The sequence below is a fragment of the Neopelma chrysocephalum genome, unplaced genomic scaffold (assembly GCF_003984885.1).
Source record: "Neopelma chrysocephalum unplaced genomic scaffold, ASM398488v2 Primary Assembly neopelma1_147, whole genome shotgun sequence".
NCBI lineage: Eukaryota > Metazoa > Chordata > Aves > Passeriformes > Pipridae > Neopelma > Neopelma chrysocephalum.
This window is the reverse complement of record NW_020897809.1, coordinates 12,367,920-12,389,076: the sequence shown is the minus strand read 5'-3', so window position 1 is coordinate 12,389,076 and position 21,157 is coordinate 12,367,920. Positions and strand designations below refer to the sequence as shown.

Below are 21,157 nucleotides of genomic sequence, written 5' to 3'. Positions count from 1 at the left end.
TCAGCTTTTGGCTGTGTGAAAGCTGGTTGGTTGTATAACTGAGTATTTGCTGACTATTTGTTTGTTTTCATCATACTTAGTTTCAGGTGTTATGAGAGCATACATCTGAGGTTTGTTCTGACATTTTATGCAATTTAACGTGGGAGTTTTAAATCCTCATAAGATTTTTCTAGTTCTCTTTGAAGTTAACAAGTATCTAGGAGAGCCATTTTTGAGATAGATATTTTCCTTGACCATACTGCAAAATCACTTGTGAAGCAGGGGAATATGGTTAACAGAGACACCTACAATTCCATGTGGTATTCTTTACAGAACTGGGGTGAGATATAAGTAGCAGACTGTGATTTACATGTGTCTCATGTTAATTTTAATGTGCTTGACTCCCCATGGCTGCCTTGAGCATCTCAACCTTGATTAATCTAAAGTTAAGTTTCTTTATGCTGGCCTATCTGTGATTGTTTTATGCTCACTCCATCTGTTTCTTAATGTAGCTCTATAACTTCTTTCACAGTTCAGATTTGCTGATTGTATCACTTTGGGGTTGTGGCTAAAACATTCAGCTCTGGTTTTACTACAAGATGCTTTGATAAACTTGTAAAAAGTGGATGGGAGATCATTATCGAATAATTATTTCTCTGAAGGTGATTCCCTTTTTAATGCAGAAAATAGGTAAAAAAAGTTCAGTGAAGATGAAGGTGATAGGTCAAATTATTATTAGAAGTGAAGTGACATCACTGATTTGTACTTGTCAAAAGAGTCAGGCCAATCTTTTCCCCCTTGCTATAAAGAAAAAATGTTAAGTTGCATTTTATGATTTTGCAAGTAGCAAGAGAACCCAAAAAAGTGTGTAGAACCACTTTGTCAACTTCTGAGTCATCCCATTTTGCAATAATCCAGTTCTTAGTTTAGCATCCTATTTGTGGGGATGTTATTACTGGTCATTAATTTTTAAACTGTCACTTTTTTTTTTTTTTTAGTTTAAATTGCTTTATATAAACCTTGCAGAAGATAAAGATCATTATCCATCTTTCAGCAGTCCTGTTCAGAGCTGAATGTCTTTAATATGTAATGCCAGAGTGGACAGTCTTTGGAAAGAGGCATTTCTGGAACAAAAATTCTCACTAACATTTAGGTGGCAGCAAGTCCTGCTGGTCACCAACTACTAAAGACTGGGAAGAGTCTGAGCTGATGGGTGGTCAGGAAATGTTGCAGACTGAGTTTAGCAAGATGGGAGGAGAATGTCCTTGTTCTGCCTATGTTGTCTTCCATTTAGGGCTTGGTATGTCCCAGGGAACTGGCTCCTCTCCCTCTGGGTGAGCACCAGAGCCCCAATGAAGCAAGGGAAAGATGGCATAGACAAACCATGCTAAAGTTTGTTCCCCATGGGGACAAAGTCATTGGTATTAATTTCAGTTCCCACCTTCTGATTGGGATGAAAGGATAGGAAAGAGCAAGGAATTAATTGTATTAAAATAAGAAGAGAAGTAATCAAAATCCCCCATTCTGATCACTTGTCCAGTGCCACACACCTGATTGATGCTGAGTGGTAACTGCTGAGATTGGACAGTTTTGTAATCAGTGAAACTGATAAAGGAACATATGACTCAGACACTAACTATTTTATGATTTAATTTGGACAGGGATTGCATAGATGAATTAAAGAAATTATGGATATACATTGTGTTTTAATGGAAGAGTGTAACTGCATTGAGTGAGATTTGGACCTGAGTTGATCTGATCTATTTTTCTCCAGTAACCCAGAGGCAGGTTCCTAGAGAGAAACACAAGAAGAGGACAAGAGTGTGAGGATACTTTCCTGATAGATTCCACCAGCTTCTTAGTGATCTTTGCTGGACTTGTAAATACAAGTCTTTGGTGGCTTTCTTACCAGGAATTTGTTACTGTGTATTCTCATTTGACATAAACAACATCCTGTGGCAGCGTTTCACACAATAACTATACTCTGTATTTAAAAATAACAGTAAAGGGACCCCTTTTGTATTTTCACCATCTCTGACATTACAAGAACTAAGGAGTAAGAAATAAAATTACCCAGAGGCAGGTACAGAATGGTTTCACCTGGTTCCCTTTTTCCCTTGCCAGTCGCAGTCTTTGCTCTATATCCTCCTTCTGCTTTCTTTGCTAAGGTGGAAAGTCATGGTTTATTTAGTCTTTCTGTATACAAGGTTTGTCCAGCATCTTTATCACTCTTCTAAGTACTCTTCTGAGTTTTACTATTTCTGCTTTGGTTTACTACATGTTAATAGTGAGCTGATTTTTATGTGGTAGTAATTTGGAAGCTAATGAGCACAGCAATTTGCAGTTTTGATGACTGCAATGTTACTGTAAAAGAATGGGTTTTAATTATTTGGAGATTTCAGATGTGTATGTGCAGTTCAGTACCCATGACAATGCATTTTTAATCTTTAATTAAGCTTCTTGAAGTACAGAATTCCTTTTTACAAGTTTCCATTGTCTCAGTAAGAAAAGCAGTCTGACCTATATAGGAGCTTCTGGTGCATTTCATTTGCTTCTGCATGGGGAGTACGTGTCAGAGATGCTTCTCAGGTGACAAAAAGGAAGATCCCAAGTCTCTCTAGAGCACAAGAATAAGTGTTCATCACTCTTCTCCCTTGTAAGGGGTACTTTCACTTAGTATTTGATACCCTAAATCAATATAGTATTTATTTTTCAAAGGCTATTTCTAAAGAGGAAGTAAAGATAGGTTCTGTTGAAATACTTGAGCTAGTCATCAAATCAACACTTCTATTTAGTCAAGCCCTGTTGTGGATATTAGTGATTGGACCTCTTACTAGTATTGGTTTTGGTGATTTGCCAAATGTCCTTTACACACCTCAACGCAGCGACCAGGGTAACTTGCTGTTTGAACAATTCCTCTGGCAATGTGGATTGCAGCCCATGCTGTGGACTGTGTGCTGCTCCAGTTCCATTTCATCACATATCCATGCTCTCCAGGTACTCCCTCTTTTGAGGAATATTGCATTTTTTTAGTTTAAACCATTTAAAATTGACCTTTTCCCTTTCAGCATACCTTAAGATGTGATGAAACTGTACACAGATGCACCCCAGGGCATAGCATGTTGTTGAGAAAACGGGAATACATCTCTACCTCCTGTGTCACATGCCTAAATTATGATCACATCACTACATTGTTCTTCAGAAAGCTGATTATTGTTTAGCAAAAATCTAATTGGAACTCCAGACACTAAGAGCATTAGAGAAAGTGTATGATGTGCCTTTGAGAAATTAATCTGAGGTACAGAGGCAAAATTCAGCAAATATTGGATCAATTTTTATAGACTTTGCTCTTGTGAAAGAACTACTTGCAGCCGTGCTGCTGTATAAACTGTCTTGGATGAGTGGTTTTGGAGGGTGTCTGTAACTTATCATGCTAATATGGAACAGCCAACATGAATTCCCTCAGTGCTTAATGACCAGTGCTTACTGCTGGTGCCTACAGGACAGTTGGTGTGGGTGCATCTTGATTTTGCTTGAATAATATCCCTCCAATCAGGCCTAAACACGCAACTACCCTTAGTTCTGGGTGCTCAAAGAGGAGTTTAAAAGAAATCTGTATTTTTGCACTCTCTTCTGACACATGTGAATTGATCATGTGTGTTTTTTCAATCTTGCAATACGTGTTCATATAAGTAGTTGTCCCTGTATTGTTCTGCAGTGTGATCTGCCCATCCAGGGGCTCAGTCTCCTTGAAGCTCAGATATTTAAGTAGGAGTCAGAGCAAATTGATGCACTTTTATTCCATATACCCGTGATCTGATAGAAGAGTTACCCTTCCCTATTTGCAAAATACAATTGTTCTAGGAACTACCTGCCGCATTTTGTCCCCAAAGCAATACTAAAAGCTGTTGTCCTGATTCTCAAATATACTTCAGAACAGTGGTCTCAGTATTTTCTTTCCCTCTTTCTCTCTTTTTCTTTATTCTTGTCCCTATCTATCACAAATAAGGATTATATTAGGAAGTGGTTGTGCTACATATCAGTGAAAGAACATGCCTGTGTGGTTGCAGACACTCCCTGCCTGCTCTGCCTGGATCATTAAGGAGGGGTTTGTGGTCTCTGGGCAGGACAGGACTGAACCCTGGCCGGGTGGGAGCACAGGCACGGGAAGCATGTGATAGTTTGCATCTTCATGACCACACCTCAAGTGTGATCCCATACCAAGGGCTGCATGGGAATGGTGGATTGTCGTGATGGGTGTGTCTGTGCCAAGGCTCAGGCTGTGCAGTGTGTGTCCTGCAGATGAGGAAACGCTCCCAAAACCATCTTGATGTGAGACTTCTCACTGGAATTCAATCGAAATAAAGGTTCCTGAGGCCACGTTGCTGCCTGCCGTGATATTTTGAAATTTGAAAGAGTCTGTGTGTGTGGAATTGGAATATTTCTGTTCCCAAAACATAGGCTCCTTGCAGCTGGTCAAAGGAAGGGCTCCAGGGACTGTTTCCAATACAATACTGTGCTGTGTAATCTGCCAGTCTTCATTTCATCTCATGCTATTAATTTAATGTGCTCTGATCCCTTAATTTTTATTCTTGTGTCAGTGCTACAGAGAATTAAGATGAAATCCCATGGTGGAGATGCTCCTGGTGGTCTGTTCTGGGAGGTGTCTTTAGTTTTGGAGGGTACCAGAGCTCTCCCTGCCCCAGAACCCTGCTGAGCTGCGTGGGCCACAACCTGGATCTGGTCAGCCAGCAGAGGATTGTTGCTGAATTGTTTTCAAACCAGCCAAAGCCAGTAAATGTGTATCCTGTTCTGGATCCCGAATTTGCTGTAAGCAGGAAGGACTGAAGACTGTAGGCTGGCTGTTTTAGCACACCAGAAACGGGACCCACAGAGTTTTGCTTTGGAAAAACTGTGGTATTTGGGACTCTTAGAATGGCACCAAAGGAATTGTGTTTCAGAAAGGCTCCCTCCAGTGCCAGGCCAGGTACTGCCATCTCACCTGCCATCCGAGGAAAGGGCTTCACTTACAGTGGGATGTGGCAGGATCAGGACACTTGCTCTTGGTGAGAACTGTGTTCCTCAGGAACATCTTGAATACAGGCCAAAAATTATCTTTGCATAAAATCCTTACTCGGTTTTTCCTACCTGTCAGTTGGTTCCCCCAGACAGAAAAAATCTGAATTTTGTTTTGGAGATTCATCAGAGTTCCTTTCCTGCCAGGGCATCAAGGTGCATTACCAGTGAATTTTAAACCTTGACCTGTTTTAGAATAGTACAAGACATTCAAAATTACATTGTATCAGCATTTCTTCACCTGACTGCAAGCTTTCTTGCTTTGCTTTTTGTTGATTCAGCTTCCTTAAATTTATCACCTTCAGACTTTCAAAATTCCATCCAAAAAGAGGCAGAGTAATATTTTGCATCATTTTTTATAAAGCAAAATCAGATAGTTTGGCTTTAAGTAGAAAAAATAACCCTGCTCTCCTCTCCAGAGGGGTTTTTACATCTCTGTTCCACATTGAATTGCACTGTCCTCTAGTGGGTATTTTAAGCAAATGTTTTTGTGTTTGTAAATCTTTCATGCTGCTTAGATACAGTAAGCTTAATCTCTATTTTCAAATGAACCATAAATGTCTCAGATAAAAAGCTGGAGGATTAGAGTAATATTTCAAAACTGAATATGAAATAATTACATTTGACCTGTGGCCCAAGTTGTACTAATATAGAGATATATATAAAAATGTTTGTATCTGACTTATCAGTTGGAGCAGAAGGATAAAGAGTGAAGATGCAAGTGTATGGCTTCTGTTTTATTACATTTTATTACTTTGTATTGAGAATTGGAGATAGTCTACTTCTTTCATATTGAAACAAATTTGGTAACTATGAATGAATGAATAATAAAGACCAATGGAATAATAGGAAGGATTAAATGCACCTTATTAGATTCAAAGTAGAGAACTGTGTAGCCCATTTTACCCAGTGGTTTGTTTTTCTTCTTAATATTACTATCTACCTCTTAAAATGCCCTTCTTTTTAACTGGGATTCCCTGGGATTTGAGGTGCAAATCATCTCTGAAGATAAGAAAAGGAATATAAAAGTTTTAAGTGGCAGTGCTTGTCAGGTTTGTGTGTGTTTGCAGTAGTGGATGTCTGGATCCAGGTGCAGGTGACAGCACCTTTACTTTCCTTCCATGAACTGGGAATACCTCTGGATCCTCAGTGCTTGTGTCCCAGCTTGTGTCCTGTGAGCTTCCCCACAGTCTTTAACATGTTTGAGTGACTTGAAATATCATCCTTGCACGGTGTTAATTATGTTGAATGAAGGAGGGAATTAAAAAATGCCTGGCATTGTGCTGCTGGCTTGCTTTTCTTACTTGTTTTCTGGCACCTTAATGACTTCATTTGGTGAAAGAATGTGCTTTTGCAGACACAAAGTAAGACTCTGCTGACCAGAAGGGTTGGGAGACAAGATGCATGTTTTAACCTCAAAAAATGCTGTGAGCCTCCAGGCAGGAACATGTTTGCCAGCTGTACCATGCAAACCCAAGCCTTCCACATAGATGTGCCCTGTGGCATCCTGGAGAAGAAAACTTGACAAATACAGTCTGTTTCCTGCTGTTTGGGTGCACTTTTAGCTGATGAAAGAGTTAGGAGTGGTCAATAAATGAATTCACTTAGCTTGAAATGTGAAGATGGTTTTTTTCAGATTTCAATCAAACAAACCATGAGCACATTGTTTGCATGTGTAACTTTTATTGTTGCTGCAGATGTAGTTTTACCAACAGTTGCTGAATAAAATATATGGACTGAGCTTCAGAGTCACAATTTCCAGGAAGGCCGGAGATTACATTGGTGATTTTATAATAATATTTATAGTTCTCTGTGTGAGCATTCATGCATCTCTGTGTGCATAGAAGGGAAAAGATGAGAAAGGGTGGGGGAGTTGAAAAAGTTTCTCAAAAAATGCATTAACAGAAACTTTGATTAAAGGGATCCGAATGTTGGAATAATCATGGTTTTGAGCTGTCTTTATGTCAGCCATTCCAAAATGTTTCTTTAAAGAACATATTTTAAAACTTCTATTAAAAGAAAAAAAGAGAATACTTATGTTGCAGTGTACTATTCAGTAGTATTCAGAAGAAATCTGTGCTGTACAGTCATTTGGGCTTTGATTTTTATTGGACAGTTCTCTAGTTGTATTTCTGGCCTCACATTTTTGTACATAACTAATACTCAACCTTATCCTGAAAGGCAGTAGCTGAGTGGTTTCACTATTGCTGACACATTCCCACCTTGCCCCAGGTCCTCAGAGCACATTGGGTGCTCTTCTTCCCTTCAGGGCCAGTGTTGTTTTTGTCTGCAGGGTCAGTCGGATCCAGAGGTTTTTGGATCCACAGAGCTCAGATGCTGATACAGCAACAGGGGAGGGGTGTTTATGTGCAGGACAGGGAGGGGGAAAGCAGGGCAGATTGTTTGGTGTCTGCCCATGTGCTTGGGTTGCCTCCAAATGATTATGAAACCTCAGCCTAAGCTGAATTGCATTCCTGGTTGGATTTCTGTTCTTTGTGAGATTCAGAGCTTGACCTTGTGTGAATTACCCGTTTGGAGCTGCAGCACGTTGTTATCCTGCACCTGTTGTAGTTGTCTTGTGGTAACAGCAAAGGTGGAAGATCAAAGAGAAACAACAACTTTCAAGTGTCAGGTTTTTGTCCTCTCTCTTTTTGTGTACAGAACTTGTGCTGTAAGTGCAGGCTCAGGTCAGCAGACTGGAATGCAGCGGCTGCAGACAGCCAGACGTCCCCAGTATAGATTTATAAATGGGCTTTGGGAAAGGTGGAATGTTTTGTAGGTCCTGCCTTCATTAAACCTTAACTGTATGATGATCAGAACTCGGTGTGCATTGTGTTAGGGCTAAGAACGTTTTGGAGAAAAAAATAATAGGAGGATATAGTAAATGCACACACACTTTATATGATTTTTTAGAGAGCAGCCAGGTGTGTTATAGCTACTTCTGCTGTACCTGAAATGCCCTTAGTTTTGAGAAATCTGGCAGCCTGGTGGATCATGTCAGAGATCCAATACAATTCTAAAGTAATCTCCTAACACCATTACTTTGCTTAGTATACAATTACACTTATTTGTGTTGGGGGTGGTGGTGGTAGTGCCAAACATTCAAAGCAGAATTGTGGGCTTTGTCAAAGCTGATTTTACAAAACAGTCAATGTAAATTAAAACTGTTCATTTTATTAATAAAGCAACATAGATTTCATATAGATATAGCTATACATAAATATATCTAGTTTCTTATATAAAGAGAGAAATTACTCTGTGTGTCTGCATATATATGTTCTTATAGCATTTTGGAGTGGGATTAATGGATATTCCAGTGTCTGCAAAGATTTGATAGGATATCAAACATGAAGACAGTGATGGTGCAGCACTCAGTTTCTATCCCTTTGGCTTCCCAGCATTGGTGCTGAGGCCTGGCAGACTGTGGGTTGTTACCAACATTGATGGTGATATCTTCACACTATTGGGGGTTCCCTTGGTTCTCCAGAGGAACCCATGGTCAGTTGCAAATACATCTGATGGTGATTTCACATCTGTCAGTTGTTTTGGTGGATGAAAAAAAGCTTAACCCATGGACATGCTACTATCTTTAGTTAATAATTTAACATTTAATAGTGTTGCTGAAATAGATAAAATAATTATAAGGCATGCTAGTGGGTAAAAATGGTTATTAGAGTAATGATGTATTTAGTAACCTGTTCTGTCAGTAGGCAGTTTGCCCTCTCCTTAATATGTCTGATAGTTCACATGCATTAGACACTCAGCATGTGGATATATAATGGTTCTGATCTGGAATGAGAGGTTTACTTTTCTCGTAGGCTCAAGTAATACAGAGGTTGTGCATTCTCTGTGCACACAAAACGCTGAAAACCTCTTCATCCATCTGCTGGGTCTGAATGTTACAGTTCTTTGAGCTGGAAATGGAGGATCTGGTCAGGCTACAGAAGCAAATATAAACAATGTTCACAGATTTCAGCAGAGTTAAAGTGAATCTTAGCATGATTTGAACCGATCTTTTGGCTTATTTGGAAAATTACAATAAAACCCAAGATCGAATTCTCTACCTGATTCAGTTTCTTATTGATGGAATCCTTTTAGACTCCTCTCTAATTTAACAGTGTATTTTTATTAAAGCCAAGCATACCAACATCAATTATCCAAGCTGCATCTAATTTCCTTCAACTTTTTTTTTTTCCTTTTGCTGCCAATGGATTAGAAGGCCTGATTAGAATTCCGCTTGAGAGCTGAAAAGCAGATCCTTAAATGAGAGTGTCTGAGTTAGGAATTAAAATATCTGTACTGGACATAATATCCTCCTCCTTATCTCTAATAATGTGAACACACTGGGTTAAGTTGATCTGTCACATGTCTGGTGCAATGTCCCTGAATTAGGAGGATGTATTAGAAGGGGTGGAATGGTGTGTGTGGCTTGTCCCACTGCTAAAATCTATCACTAGTGTGTTTTAGCACCAAATTGCTTTGCACAGAGATATCTCTGCCACAAGGGTTAATGTGATAAGAATTTGAAGGGCTCCATTTTTTCTTTCATGTTGTTTTACTTCCTAACAGCAGGAAAGTTTTTGTATGCACGAGCAATAGCAGCAAGGCAGAGAAGAGGCCTTCTAAACTTTTACTGTTGGTAGCTTCTGCAGAGTTAAGGATCTTGTAACACAAAGGTGAAATAAATAATTGCAATGGCATCACCAACTTAATATCCAGTAAAACCTAAACTGGTAAATGCATGTATTTAACATGACATGAAAGTGCCAAATCTATAAGAGTTATAAAATAAATTGAATTGTGTGTTCTGGTTTGACTGGGTTATAAATTTCCTTCTCATGCCTAGTGTGCCTTGCCTGGGATGAGGAAACCATGCCATGAGCCATATCCAGGCTGTTACTGTGCAGGCTTCATGAACTGAAGAGGTTGGTGTCATGTACTGGATCATTGTACCTAATCTCAGAGGGAGAAATTTGGATATCAGGATTTTTAAGGGGGTTTATTATTGCTCTACTTATATAGCATTAGAGTCTTTTCATGCTCTGAAGGTCTTAATTGGATAACTAACTCCACTGCAAATAGTAAGAGGAGACAAGAAGCAGGGGGAGGCAGTGTCCTGGCACATGAGCACTACATGAAAGAGGTGGTGTCTAATAAACTTGAGAGGAGAAAATGGGGCTATGTCCCACATGCTCAGGTGGAAGCTGTTTTGACCACTTTTGGGTGGCATCATGAAAAGTCTTAGAGCTGAAAGGAGCAGCAGTTGATGAGCAAGATGTCAATGACATGGTCCCATTGCCAGCTTCATTTTATGACTGTGGTGTGAGCACTGGAGTTCAATTTTTGAGCAACCTGGTCTAGTGGAAGATGTCCCTGCCCATGGCAGGGGGTTGGAACAAGATCATTTTTAAGGTCCTTTCCCACTCAAACTATTCCATGTTTCTGTGATTCAGTGGTGCAAACACTGCATTTAGTAAATGAGGTTCTTGCAGTCTAGAGAGCTGCTTAAGGACTGAGATAATTTCTTGTGGGAAGTAAAGCATTTGTTGAGATGTCTTGTTTCCCTTTGGTGCTGTGGATGGCAGTGTTACTACCAGTGGTGAGCCCTCAGTCTGTGCGTGTGACTGCACATCACAGGAGTTAATTGGCACGTTTTGTCTGCAGAGAAATATTAAACCTGATTGTGCAGAGCTATAAATGTGTATGACCACAGGGAATTTCCTTGGTGCTGGAATGAGTCTGGTTACCTGGAGGTGGGCACAGTGAATCCGTTCATCTGGTGCAGTGAGTTGAGCATAATTGCAGTTGACATCATGCACAAGTGAAATCCAGTGATATTTCATTCCTTCAGACCTAATCCCTTCTTTATCTTGTCGGTTTTTTGAGTCAACATGATTCTGGCAAAGCTTGTTTGTGACACCCAGTGAAGCTTATTGTAGGGCACCCCAAGAGTTGTGGATTAGCCCCACTGTGGGATGAGAAACGGCACAACCACATCCTTATGGTGACCTCCTCAGCATGATAAGGCATGGCTGGAAGGCTGGTGTATGTGCTTGGGTTAATATTATACTACCTTAGCAAGTGGAAAGAAATTATATTAATATCTTGTATGTATTAATGTCTTGTATGTTGTGCAGGGTAATTTAATTGTGAATTAGGTGCAGAAATTACAGTTTCCAGAAACTGATGAATAGCAGTTTTTTGAGGTTATCAGTTAACCTGTTGTAATGAATGCTCTTCATTACATGCCTCTCCTTGTTAATTAGAAGGGATTTTTACTCCTCTTTATCAAGTCAGGGCAAGTATATTACCTTTTCCTCTGTACTGCTTGTGATAAAGTGAAGATCCAGATTGTTTTGTGAAGTGTCCACATGAATATTTCATTGCATGTGCATCACACATTCATACACTATTTTCTGAGCTCCAACCTCTGATGATTATTCAATACATTTAAAAAAATCAAAATATTGTTTAAGCTCTTTTTATTTATACTTACTGGTAGAAATTCACCTTTTTTTGTACAATACTGTGTTTATGACATTAATTACCATGCCAGTTTAGACCAAGACAATTAATCACTGCTTACACTACAGCAACAATAGACTCAGAGTTCTCTGAGTGCAGAGGTGAAGCTTGTACCTTCCATAAATGAGAACCTGCTTGACTGAGGGTAATTTGTTCCCTGCTTTGGATCTTTTACCTGTGTTTATTTATAAAACAAAGCCAAAACAACACATAAACAACCCCTGACTTATTCCCTGCTCGGTTTCTCCCCTCCAGGTTGAAGCAATCCTTGTAAACATATTTGGTGGGATCGTGAACTGTGCCATCATAGCCAATGGTATCACCAAAGCCTGTCGAGAGCTTGGGCTGAAAGTACCTCTGGTGGTCAGACTGGAAGGTGAGTGCTGATTGTTTCAGACCCAAATCATCCCTCAGGTGCCCAGTAACCCACTTGGGCTGGTCCCACACAGTAAGAAAATGTCCAGTTCTCCAGCCATAGCATGACCTGAAGTCAATAAACTCGTATTTCTGTATTCGTGGTCCCTGGTGGTACTTGAAGCAGTGAAATTTTGCAGTGGAAGCATTATGGGTTTGCCTGTAAGATTTGCAATGCAAATAGGAATTATTTTGCTGCAAGTTTCTGTTTAATGAAAGGTATTTCTCTTTCAAATGATTTCTTTTTACTGAATGCAATTCCATTATTGCTAAACCTGCAGCAAAGTATAGTTTTCTTAAGTTTACTCCAATCTTGTAATTAAAAGAAAGATGTTTGAAACAGTATTTATGAGAAAGAAATTACTGTAACATATTCCTCTGCCCAAATACCCAATCCAGCTAAAATCCATTTAAACCCAGAAGATTTGGTAATGGTAAGGAATATTTTTTTTTTTAGTACATCCAACATTGTTAGACAAGAAACAAAAAAAGCAACAGAGGGGTGAGGATGAGCACTCTTTGGCAGTTTCAAGCTTTACTATAATGGCAGTGGGTGTGGAGTTCTGCCTCTAATTTCTGAGAAGTGCCCTGAAGGAGGGAGGGAGGGAGATTCTTCTGCCCTTGTGTGAAAAGTGCTTTGATTGCAATCAGCACACAGCTCTGGTAAGCTTAAAACATTTCCTTTTGGCTAAGTGGTTTTGGAAAACAGAAGGGTTTCTGGGAGTTTTTTAAGGCCTCTTCCTCAAAACCATCAATATTCACGTTTGGGTGTGTGTAAGGAGCATAAAATGTCCTGTCACTCAGCACTGGTGATGAAAGGAGGAAATGTGTCACTTTATGGACCTGAGATACAAAACTGTGATGGTTTTTTACACTATGATAGAGGGAGGAGGCAAATATGTTCTGAATATACCAGACTTTTTCCTTTCCAAAATATAACACCACCAGGACTCCTGAATGTGTCGATTACCTATAAAACCCTTTGGTTAGGGGGATACTGATTTTGTCTTTCATGAGAAAGGGAGTTTTCCCATCCCTCATTCTCATGCTACACTACATGTGCTGCCATGACTTTTGCTGTGGTAAGTGCAGGGAAATTTAAGTACTCTAAAATGGATTTTAGAAACATTGTGAAAATTTTCTTTGGATGATGCAGCACCAGTCAACATGTTAAGAGACTAAGTAAATAGTTTAATATGGATGAAGGAGAGACTGATGGATGCTGGTTAGAAGCAGGAAAGTTTAATAATACAAAATCTCATTGTTTATCAGCTCTAGGCGATGTTATTTAGCTTTTTGTCATAGCAAGAAAACTTTTCCTGTCTGTCATAGCTGGGAAAAAGTTTATCTGTCAGATCTGCAAGACTGCTCATCTATTGTAGCTACTGTTTTTTAAGTGGAGATATTGAAAAAGCCGTTAGTTTTCCTTATGAACGAGATGTTTCTACTGCAATATTTGAAACTCCTGTAAGAGAAACAAGAAAATCAACTTGCTCATTTTAAACTGCAGTCCGCTGGGTTTGCCACTGGGTTTGCTTGACCTTTCTCCAGTAATTTTGATACTTCCATGATTGTATACAAAAAAGAGTGACTTTTTTTTTTTTTAACGTGACTTCTGAGAGATTACAAGAGGCAAAGCTGGGCTGAATGAGAAGAGTCCCAGTGCTACTGCACTGCAGAGTTTGTGTGGAAGAGAAGGTGTGGAGCAGGAATGCTTCTGCCTGGAGGTTGCAGAGGTGCCTGTTCCTCCTGTGCCCCTGATGTTTGAGTCGTTTGCTGCTTCATGCACAGAGATCGAAACTGAGTCATCAGAATATTGAACGCAGACTTTGATGCAAATATCTTTTGGTGACTATCTTCCCAAAGCTGCTCACTCTTTACTGATTTACTACTTCACTCTTGGCAATAATGCTTCTCCTGGACTAGTTGCTGCCTCTGGAAATGGTAATACCATGGGTTTTTTTAGGAAACTCAGTGCCATAATAATACAGCAAAGCTCCAACTTTTGCATAATCTTTGTTGCAGAAGGTTTTAATTCCTTCTTTCAATCCTAGTTCGTACTAAACGAAGAGCTGCAATGTTTACAACCTTCAGATGTTGTACTTAGAAACTGTTAGATAGTAACTCCTGCTTTCTCTGCCTCCTTAATCACCCAACCAGGCAATATATCTATCTATCTATCTATCTGTTTGGTCCTTTTAATCTTTTCTCAGAAATCAATCCCTCTGGATCCTTAATCGTCACTGTTGATTCTTCTTCGAACTCACACCAGGTTATTTAAACATATGAGGATTCTGAATTAATAATGAGTACTGTGGAAGTAATAAAACTACCTCAGACTTTTTAAAACATCACTGATAACATTTTACAGTTCAAAAGGAGAAAAAGGGGCAAGCAGTCTTTTGGATTTCCATTTTGAACATTTTTCCAACAGAAGGTTTGTGATTATTTCCATAAATCTAACAGATTTGTGACCTGCACTTTAAAGACTCTTTGCCTGCATGCACTGTACTACAAGTGTCTTGATGACTAGAGTTTTAATCAGTCAAATCTGTCTTGATTTAGTAGGATTCTGTGGACAAATCTTTGTTCTCAGTTGTATAATAATTACAAGCCGTTTTACCAGTGGATAAAGAAAGGATTACTCCCCTCTTTGAAAATGGTAACTTTATAATTACATATGTTTGCTTCCCTTATCAGTAAAGAACTCACCAGCTGAGACACAGGATTATTGTTTAAAAAGCTCATGGACAAATGGAGAAACCACATATTTCAGATTTTATCTTTTTCTAATCGAAAACTAACTGCTCCTGGGTTTATGCAGGATTTTTTTCCCTTTAAAATGTAATGTACTTCAGTTAAGTTTTGTGAAAACTAGCTGGGAGTGCTGAGCAGAAGCCAAAACTTGTTTCTTGTTTATGTAGCTCAGAGTTAGATGAAAAGAGGGGAGAATAAAAAAGAATTGTGAATTAGATATCTGCTTCCTATGCTGGAAATTATATGTTCTTTCTCTTTCAAGAAGTGAATTTTGTGCTTCTTTAGTCACAGGACAAGAAGAATTGGGAGGAATTAGAACTACTTAATATGTTGAAACTCTGCTAGGAGCAAGTTGGCTTTTATTCAAACATCTGACTCAAAAATTTATTTTTATATATTCCATTTTTGTGATTAGTGACCTTCTGTGTTTTTCAGAATATAAATATTTTTTTAAAATATTCAGAAATCTTTTACACACAAATTAGGTTTTGCTACAGCTTGTGTATCTCACTCACAAGTATGGTTTAGTTTGTATGTCTGATTTTTTGATTGTTAGTATCTCAAATTGCCAGTCAAGAGAGAAGGATGGGGTGTTGCAGAGTCACACTTCTGCAGGGGGGGATTTGGCTCTCAGTACACTCAGCACTGCAGCAGATCAAAGCTGGAACCTTGCTATTGGTAGTGTAAAATGGGCACAACGTGTTCATGTCTAATATTTTTTGACATTCTGCATATTGTGAATTTTTTGCTATAGCAGGATGTTCTGGGTAGATCAGATTATTTTATGTGTTAGTCTTCTTTAGTATATTCCAAATGTGTATAACTTATCTTATTTACCTGAAAAGCCAGAAATGGCATTGCAGACTCCTGCATCCTCTCCAACCATCAGCATTAAACAGTGGCAATTTAGCCTGTTCCTAATGGGTTTATGGCAGTGCAAGTGAATAAAGGAACATTATCCAAATCCTGCATACGAAGTATGATTGGGGGTGTTTTATTTGTTTGATTTTCATTCAGCCTCTGCAGTTCTTACAATGTGTGTTGGTATAATCTTACCATTTATAGAAACATGCTTAGACAGAATATTTATGACTAGGATTTGTTGGTAATGAGTTGAATATATTTGCTACAGATAGCAGAGATTTGAAGGCAACGGAAGCGTAAATGTGAGAGATTGCATGTACACAGACTGAGAGGTTGTTTCAGAACCCAGGTTTCAGCAGGAGGGTGTTTAGATTACAAAGCCTGAAGGTAAATGCTGTTAAAACTCATCTTTCCTGGTTTTCCATGGAGTGTCATTGACAGTAATATGTGTCAGAAGGCAGAAAACTTCTTTTCCTTGTTAGAAAGCCATTGCCTTAATAGAGTCCAGTTTGGAAAAAAAAAAAACCTGCAAAAAACCAAACCAAACCAAAAAAACCCAAAAAACCCGACAACAACAAAAGCCCTTCAGCCTTCAGTCCTCTGAATTTTCTGTTCTCAGTTGGCTGCAGCACAGGTGAAGGGCAGGTTACTGTGGTAGCCTGGGTATGGGATTCTGTTTACAGTTCTCTGACACCATCCAGTGGCAGGAGGTTAATGTTGGAATAGTGGGATTCTTTATTTGTTTATTTTACCGTCTATTGCAACAAGACTCTTTGTAGATTCCTAAACGTTTCCAGTGTTTTCTGAATGTTTAATTTTCAATCTCTTACCACTGCTTTCAGCGGCTCTCATTGTAATTTCCATATTCTCCACATAGCTAAAACACTTAATCACAATGAGATAAAAAGCCATCACTTAAAAAAAAAAGAAAATTACAGCAAAGGAAATGCTTGCTGAACAATGTGTTTAGTTGTATGGCTTGCCTATAAAAGTATTTTATTTAATAAATACAAAATGTACTCTTACTCTTTTGACTGCAGTAAGATTTATTTTTTTTTTAGCTTTCATCTTTTCATTTCCCTGCATAAACTCCCCCTCCCTGTGTTTTGTATTGATTTTGTAATGCATGTTAGACAAGTGGTGTGGAGAGCAATCAATACAGTGCAGAACAGATCCAATGTATTGGACCCGTTAGTAAATTAATATTGGCCACTTAGTGAAGAGCAAAAGTTAGTTTTAAGTACATGGCTATCAAAAGCAGCACAATAATTTTTCTCTGTGGGAAAATTTCCAGGAAAATTTACCTCTTTCCATTTTTTTTCTCCTCACAACACTTTGTCTTGTAGAATCCTGTTTGAAAGATCAGTACAATCTTGACTGCTTTAAATGTTTATCACACTTGTATCTCAATAATAGACAAAACCTTCAAGGCTTGATGGGAATCACTGTGCAAATGTGAGGGACTTAACAGAGAAGAGGACCTTGGCAGTGCCTCCTGCCTCCCCTGTGCAGTGCTGTGCTGACAGGCAGCAGCCTCCACGTTATCTCCTACAGGATGGTTGAACAAAAATCTGATCTTATGCTCTTTTTTGCCCATGATATTATTTTTTTCTATAGGAAAAGTTCTGTACAGTTCTGGATGTTACCAAGCAACCAAATCCCCCTTCTGTCAGAGATTTCAGATGTCTTTGACCTTCCTACACAAGTCCTACAGTGCGTCCTCTGCATATCGATGGGAAGCACGACCTGTTCTGCCAGTGCCTTTTACACAGGGAGCAGATGGGGTCCCACATTCCTCTTCCCAACACCTGCCTCTCCCATCACAAAGTGCTGGGCCTGCTGTGACAGGGATGTCTTTGCTCCCTTTCAGTGCCAGGAGTGGAAATCCTGACTTGAGCACGCTGATGAAACAGTCTTTTGAAATTCTCCACTTCTGTTCTACCATTTCAGACGTTTTATGAAGTCTGCCAAGAAAAAAAAAATCATCCTTTAAAATGAGCATTCTGGAAGCTGCAGAGTAAAGAGTCTGCTTCTTGCTTGGTTAATAATTAAGGGTATAATTAGTGTATAGCTCCAAATATAATTAAAATTCATTTTACTAGGTCTAGGAATTACAAAGTAATTAAGCATTTTGACATGGCAAATGAACAAGGAACATGACATGGAGGAGGGGGATAGGAATGATTCTAAAGAGGATCAGCTCAGGACCTTGTGCTTCTGGCCAGTGTGTGATCCCAAAGTGTGGATTCTGCTTCCTCAGTAGGATATCTGACTCCAGGTTCTTCTGTGGACAGAGCATAGCAGTGATGGAAAGTGTCACCCAGCTTTGCTGGAGAAAGCTCTGGAGGTGTCAGATTTTCCGTTTTTTCCTGGTTTTCCAAAAACAGTGAGCTAAAATAAATAGGAAGGTGATCTGCTTGTCTTTTATACAAGTATGAGCAGTGAGAAAAACGAACTTTCCTGAAATATCTTTTTTGGTTTGGGGGCTTTTCTCCTTTCTTGTGCATGTGTTCTGTTGACTAAAGTTGAGCTTTTCACTTCCAAAATGGAGCCCTTGTCTTTTATATCTGTACAGTCTCCCTTGAGATGGGGCAGATGTGGTGCTCAGGGACATGGTTTAGTGATGGACTTGGCAGTGCTGGGTTTAGAGGTGGACTCAATGATCTTAAGGGTCTTTTCCAGCCTGAATGATTCTGTGATTGTAATAATTTAGTGCAGCAGCAGAGGAGGGAATGGTGTCATGCTGAATACTTCAGGGTTCTCCGTGTTCCCCCTTTTTAGCAGAAATGCAAAAGCATATTCAAGAGCAACTCAAAACCAGTTACATTTTCAGGATTACCCACATATTTGCCTTTCCTTAGCTCATTTAGCAGCTTTCAGTTACCATGGGTGAATTTTAGTTATTGTTCACTTTCTGACTGCTGATTAGCTGTAGCTGATTGTGGCTAATAAGAGTGTTAGATCTGAGTGTCCTAGAGGCCTGATCCGTGGTCCATTATCCACTGCTCTTGCTGGATGTCCCTGCTGACTCTGGTGGATGCTGGATTGACCCTCTAATCTTCACAAAGCCCCTGGGGTGCATACAAGTGCTATTATCAGATTGCATTGTCTGTCACAATTGTAATTGAAATTAAGAGTTCCTTTTTTTCAACTCAGTCTAAACCACTGATTGAATCAGTTGTTAAACTGAAAGGATGTGTAGTTTGAAGCATTAACTGCTTTTATAGAGATATGCCGGAAGATGTTCATTTATTCATTAATATTAATTACTAATTATAGGCAGTGTTCTTTTATAGGAACAAATGTCCATGAAGCCCAGCGCATTCTGAGTGAAAGTGGACTCCCCATCACATCTGCCAAGGACCTTGAGGATGCAGCAAAGAAGGCAGTGGCTAGTGTGGCCAAAAAATAACACCCTGAGGATTATTCTCATGGAAAGACATCATTCCTGTTGTTATTTCAGAGGATTAGTGGAGTTTTCCTAAGCAGTCGTCAGGTTTGGTGGACCTAATTTGTGATAGATACATGGCCAACTCAGGCCTTAGGCTTGCAAGTTAGGCTTCAGAACTTTTGCAGCTACAATCTTGAGAAGTTTTTATGTCTTTATCTAATTTTGGTAATTTTGTTACAATTGTAATAAGTAACACTTCATAAATTTCTTTTTTGTCTCTCCTTCCAAAATCGTCACTGATAAACTCATGATAAGGTACAATAATTAATAATTGACTTATGTCAACAGGATTTTTCTTTAATCAAACACTTGTAGGTCACCTATTTCACAATATTTTAATTAACTTTTTTATATTGTAAAGCGTCAGCAAACTAATAACGGGTTTATATTTTTATGGACTTTTAGAATAATGTAAAAAATTGTGCTTACAATACCTATTTTTATTAAAATGAATGATGTTTATTTTCTTTTTTTTTAGCAACCACTGATTTTGCCTTAAGACAATTTCCTTTTGTTGATGCCAAAGTATACCTCACGATAGGAAACGGGATTAAACAGTTGGTAGTGAAAAGACCTTCCACTCTTTTACTGTGCCTATAAGCCTGTGAAATGTGATTCATTTATTTTCTAGTTTTTGGAAATGAGGTGCAGTATTTCTAGGTGTAGCAGGGCCATACAGGGAGCACCAGGAGGATGAGTTTGCCAGCAGGAAAATGGCTGCTAACTTTTTGAGATAACCTCTTTCATAAGTGTGTCACTGCTGTGAGGTTTTAAAATAAGATGAGAAACTGAAGCAGTTTTCTGCCCAGGAGCATGGAGTATTCTTCAATTGATTTAACTTCCAAAAACCATTTCTGATTTATTTGGAACAAAACACAAATGAACTTTTCCATTTTTAAGGTATTTGATTTCTCAGGCATCAGTAAAAATAGGTACAAGGAAAAAAAAAAATCTGAGTTTCAGTACTCAGATATTGACCAACATTTATTTTGATTGTATCTTCTTTTGTAACAGTCAAAATTCAAGCTGTTAATTACACAAATCATTCATTCAGGGAACAGAAGGTGATAGCAAACAGCTCATGTAACTAAAGAACTCGGTACAAATCTCACTCAGCCCAGGACTTATGTGCTGAAAATCGTCGATAAATTTGAACAGTGAACAAATGAAGGGATATTATGATCTGGTCTTGTAAATGGGCAGAGAGGTAAAAATTTGTGTAATAAATTCTTAATTGTGATTTTTTTTGAGTGGCTCTAATCAATACCGTGTTCCACTTAGAAAAATGTAAATAAATTTCTCATGACATTTCCATTAGAACCGTTACATTCAAAATAAATTATCTGCACCAGTCTTTGGCTCTTGACACAAATAGTGTAGATAGGTTGCTACCATCAATTCCTGCAGGTTTTTTGTTCTCCATTCCTTTCTCTACATATTGCTTAAGGAAAAAATGTGTGACCATTAGAACAGCAATAAATAGGCCACGAGGTGTGTAGTTATTGACTGAATGAAGGAGAAGGGTGTCGTTAGCAGCTCCCTGGAAGGTGCATAAAAGCACAGACCTCTCTGAAGGAAGAGATGTTTACCTCACCACAATATATAAAAGTCTCACTCTATTTTATATTTTTTAATACTGGAAACAGAACCATTCTGTGGAAGAACTGTTTGTGCAGTGTTGTCTCACCCTGTGTCTCTAAATTGTGGTCTCAAAACTATTCATTATGTGTGTACACAATTACTATTCTGCAAAGATTAATGCTATGTACACAGTTTCATCAAATAAATGTAAAAAGTGACATGTTTAATGACTTTGTCCTTTCTATGAAATAGAAAAGTGCTAAATTTGTCTGTTGCATTCTGTGTTCCTCCATTCAGCATTTTCTGACAGGTGGGTGAAATCAAATGCATGGGAATTTAGTTTCAATCAGGTAATATTGCTATACTCTTATATACCTTTTGTCTAAAAGAGTAGATCTTTTTATCTCTATATCTTTTTTTCTTATACGTAGGCTAATGACAATGCATGCAAGTTTTATTCCTCTTAAACCATATACACAACAGAACAGAATAATTTTTATTTTTCAGATG

At 38.7% G+C, this 21,157-nt stretch overlaps 1 protein-coding gene across 2 annotated transcripts in view; it reads left to right on the top strand.

The window, feature by feature from the left end:
- SUCLG2 (succinate-CoA ligase GDP-forming beta subunit) overlaps positions 1-20,874 on the top strand; it is a 119,673-nt gene extending 98,799 nt beyond the window's left edge. For both annotated transcript variants that reach the window (XM_027700806.1, XM_027700807.1), the window contains 2 exons: positions 11,836-11,956; positions 18,912-20,874. In XM_027700806.1, coding sequence (XP_027556607.1) covers positions 11,836-11,956; positions 18,912-19,027 — 237 coding nt within the window. In that variant the 3' untranslated portion in view covers positions 19,028-20,874. The remainder of the gene's footprint in view (positions 1-11,835; positions 11,957-18,911) is intronic.
- Positions 20,875-21,157: the final 283 nt, after the last annotated feature.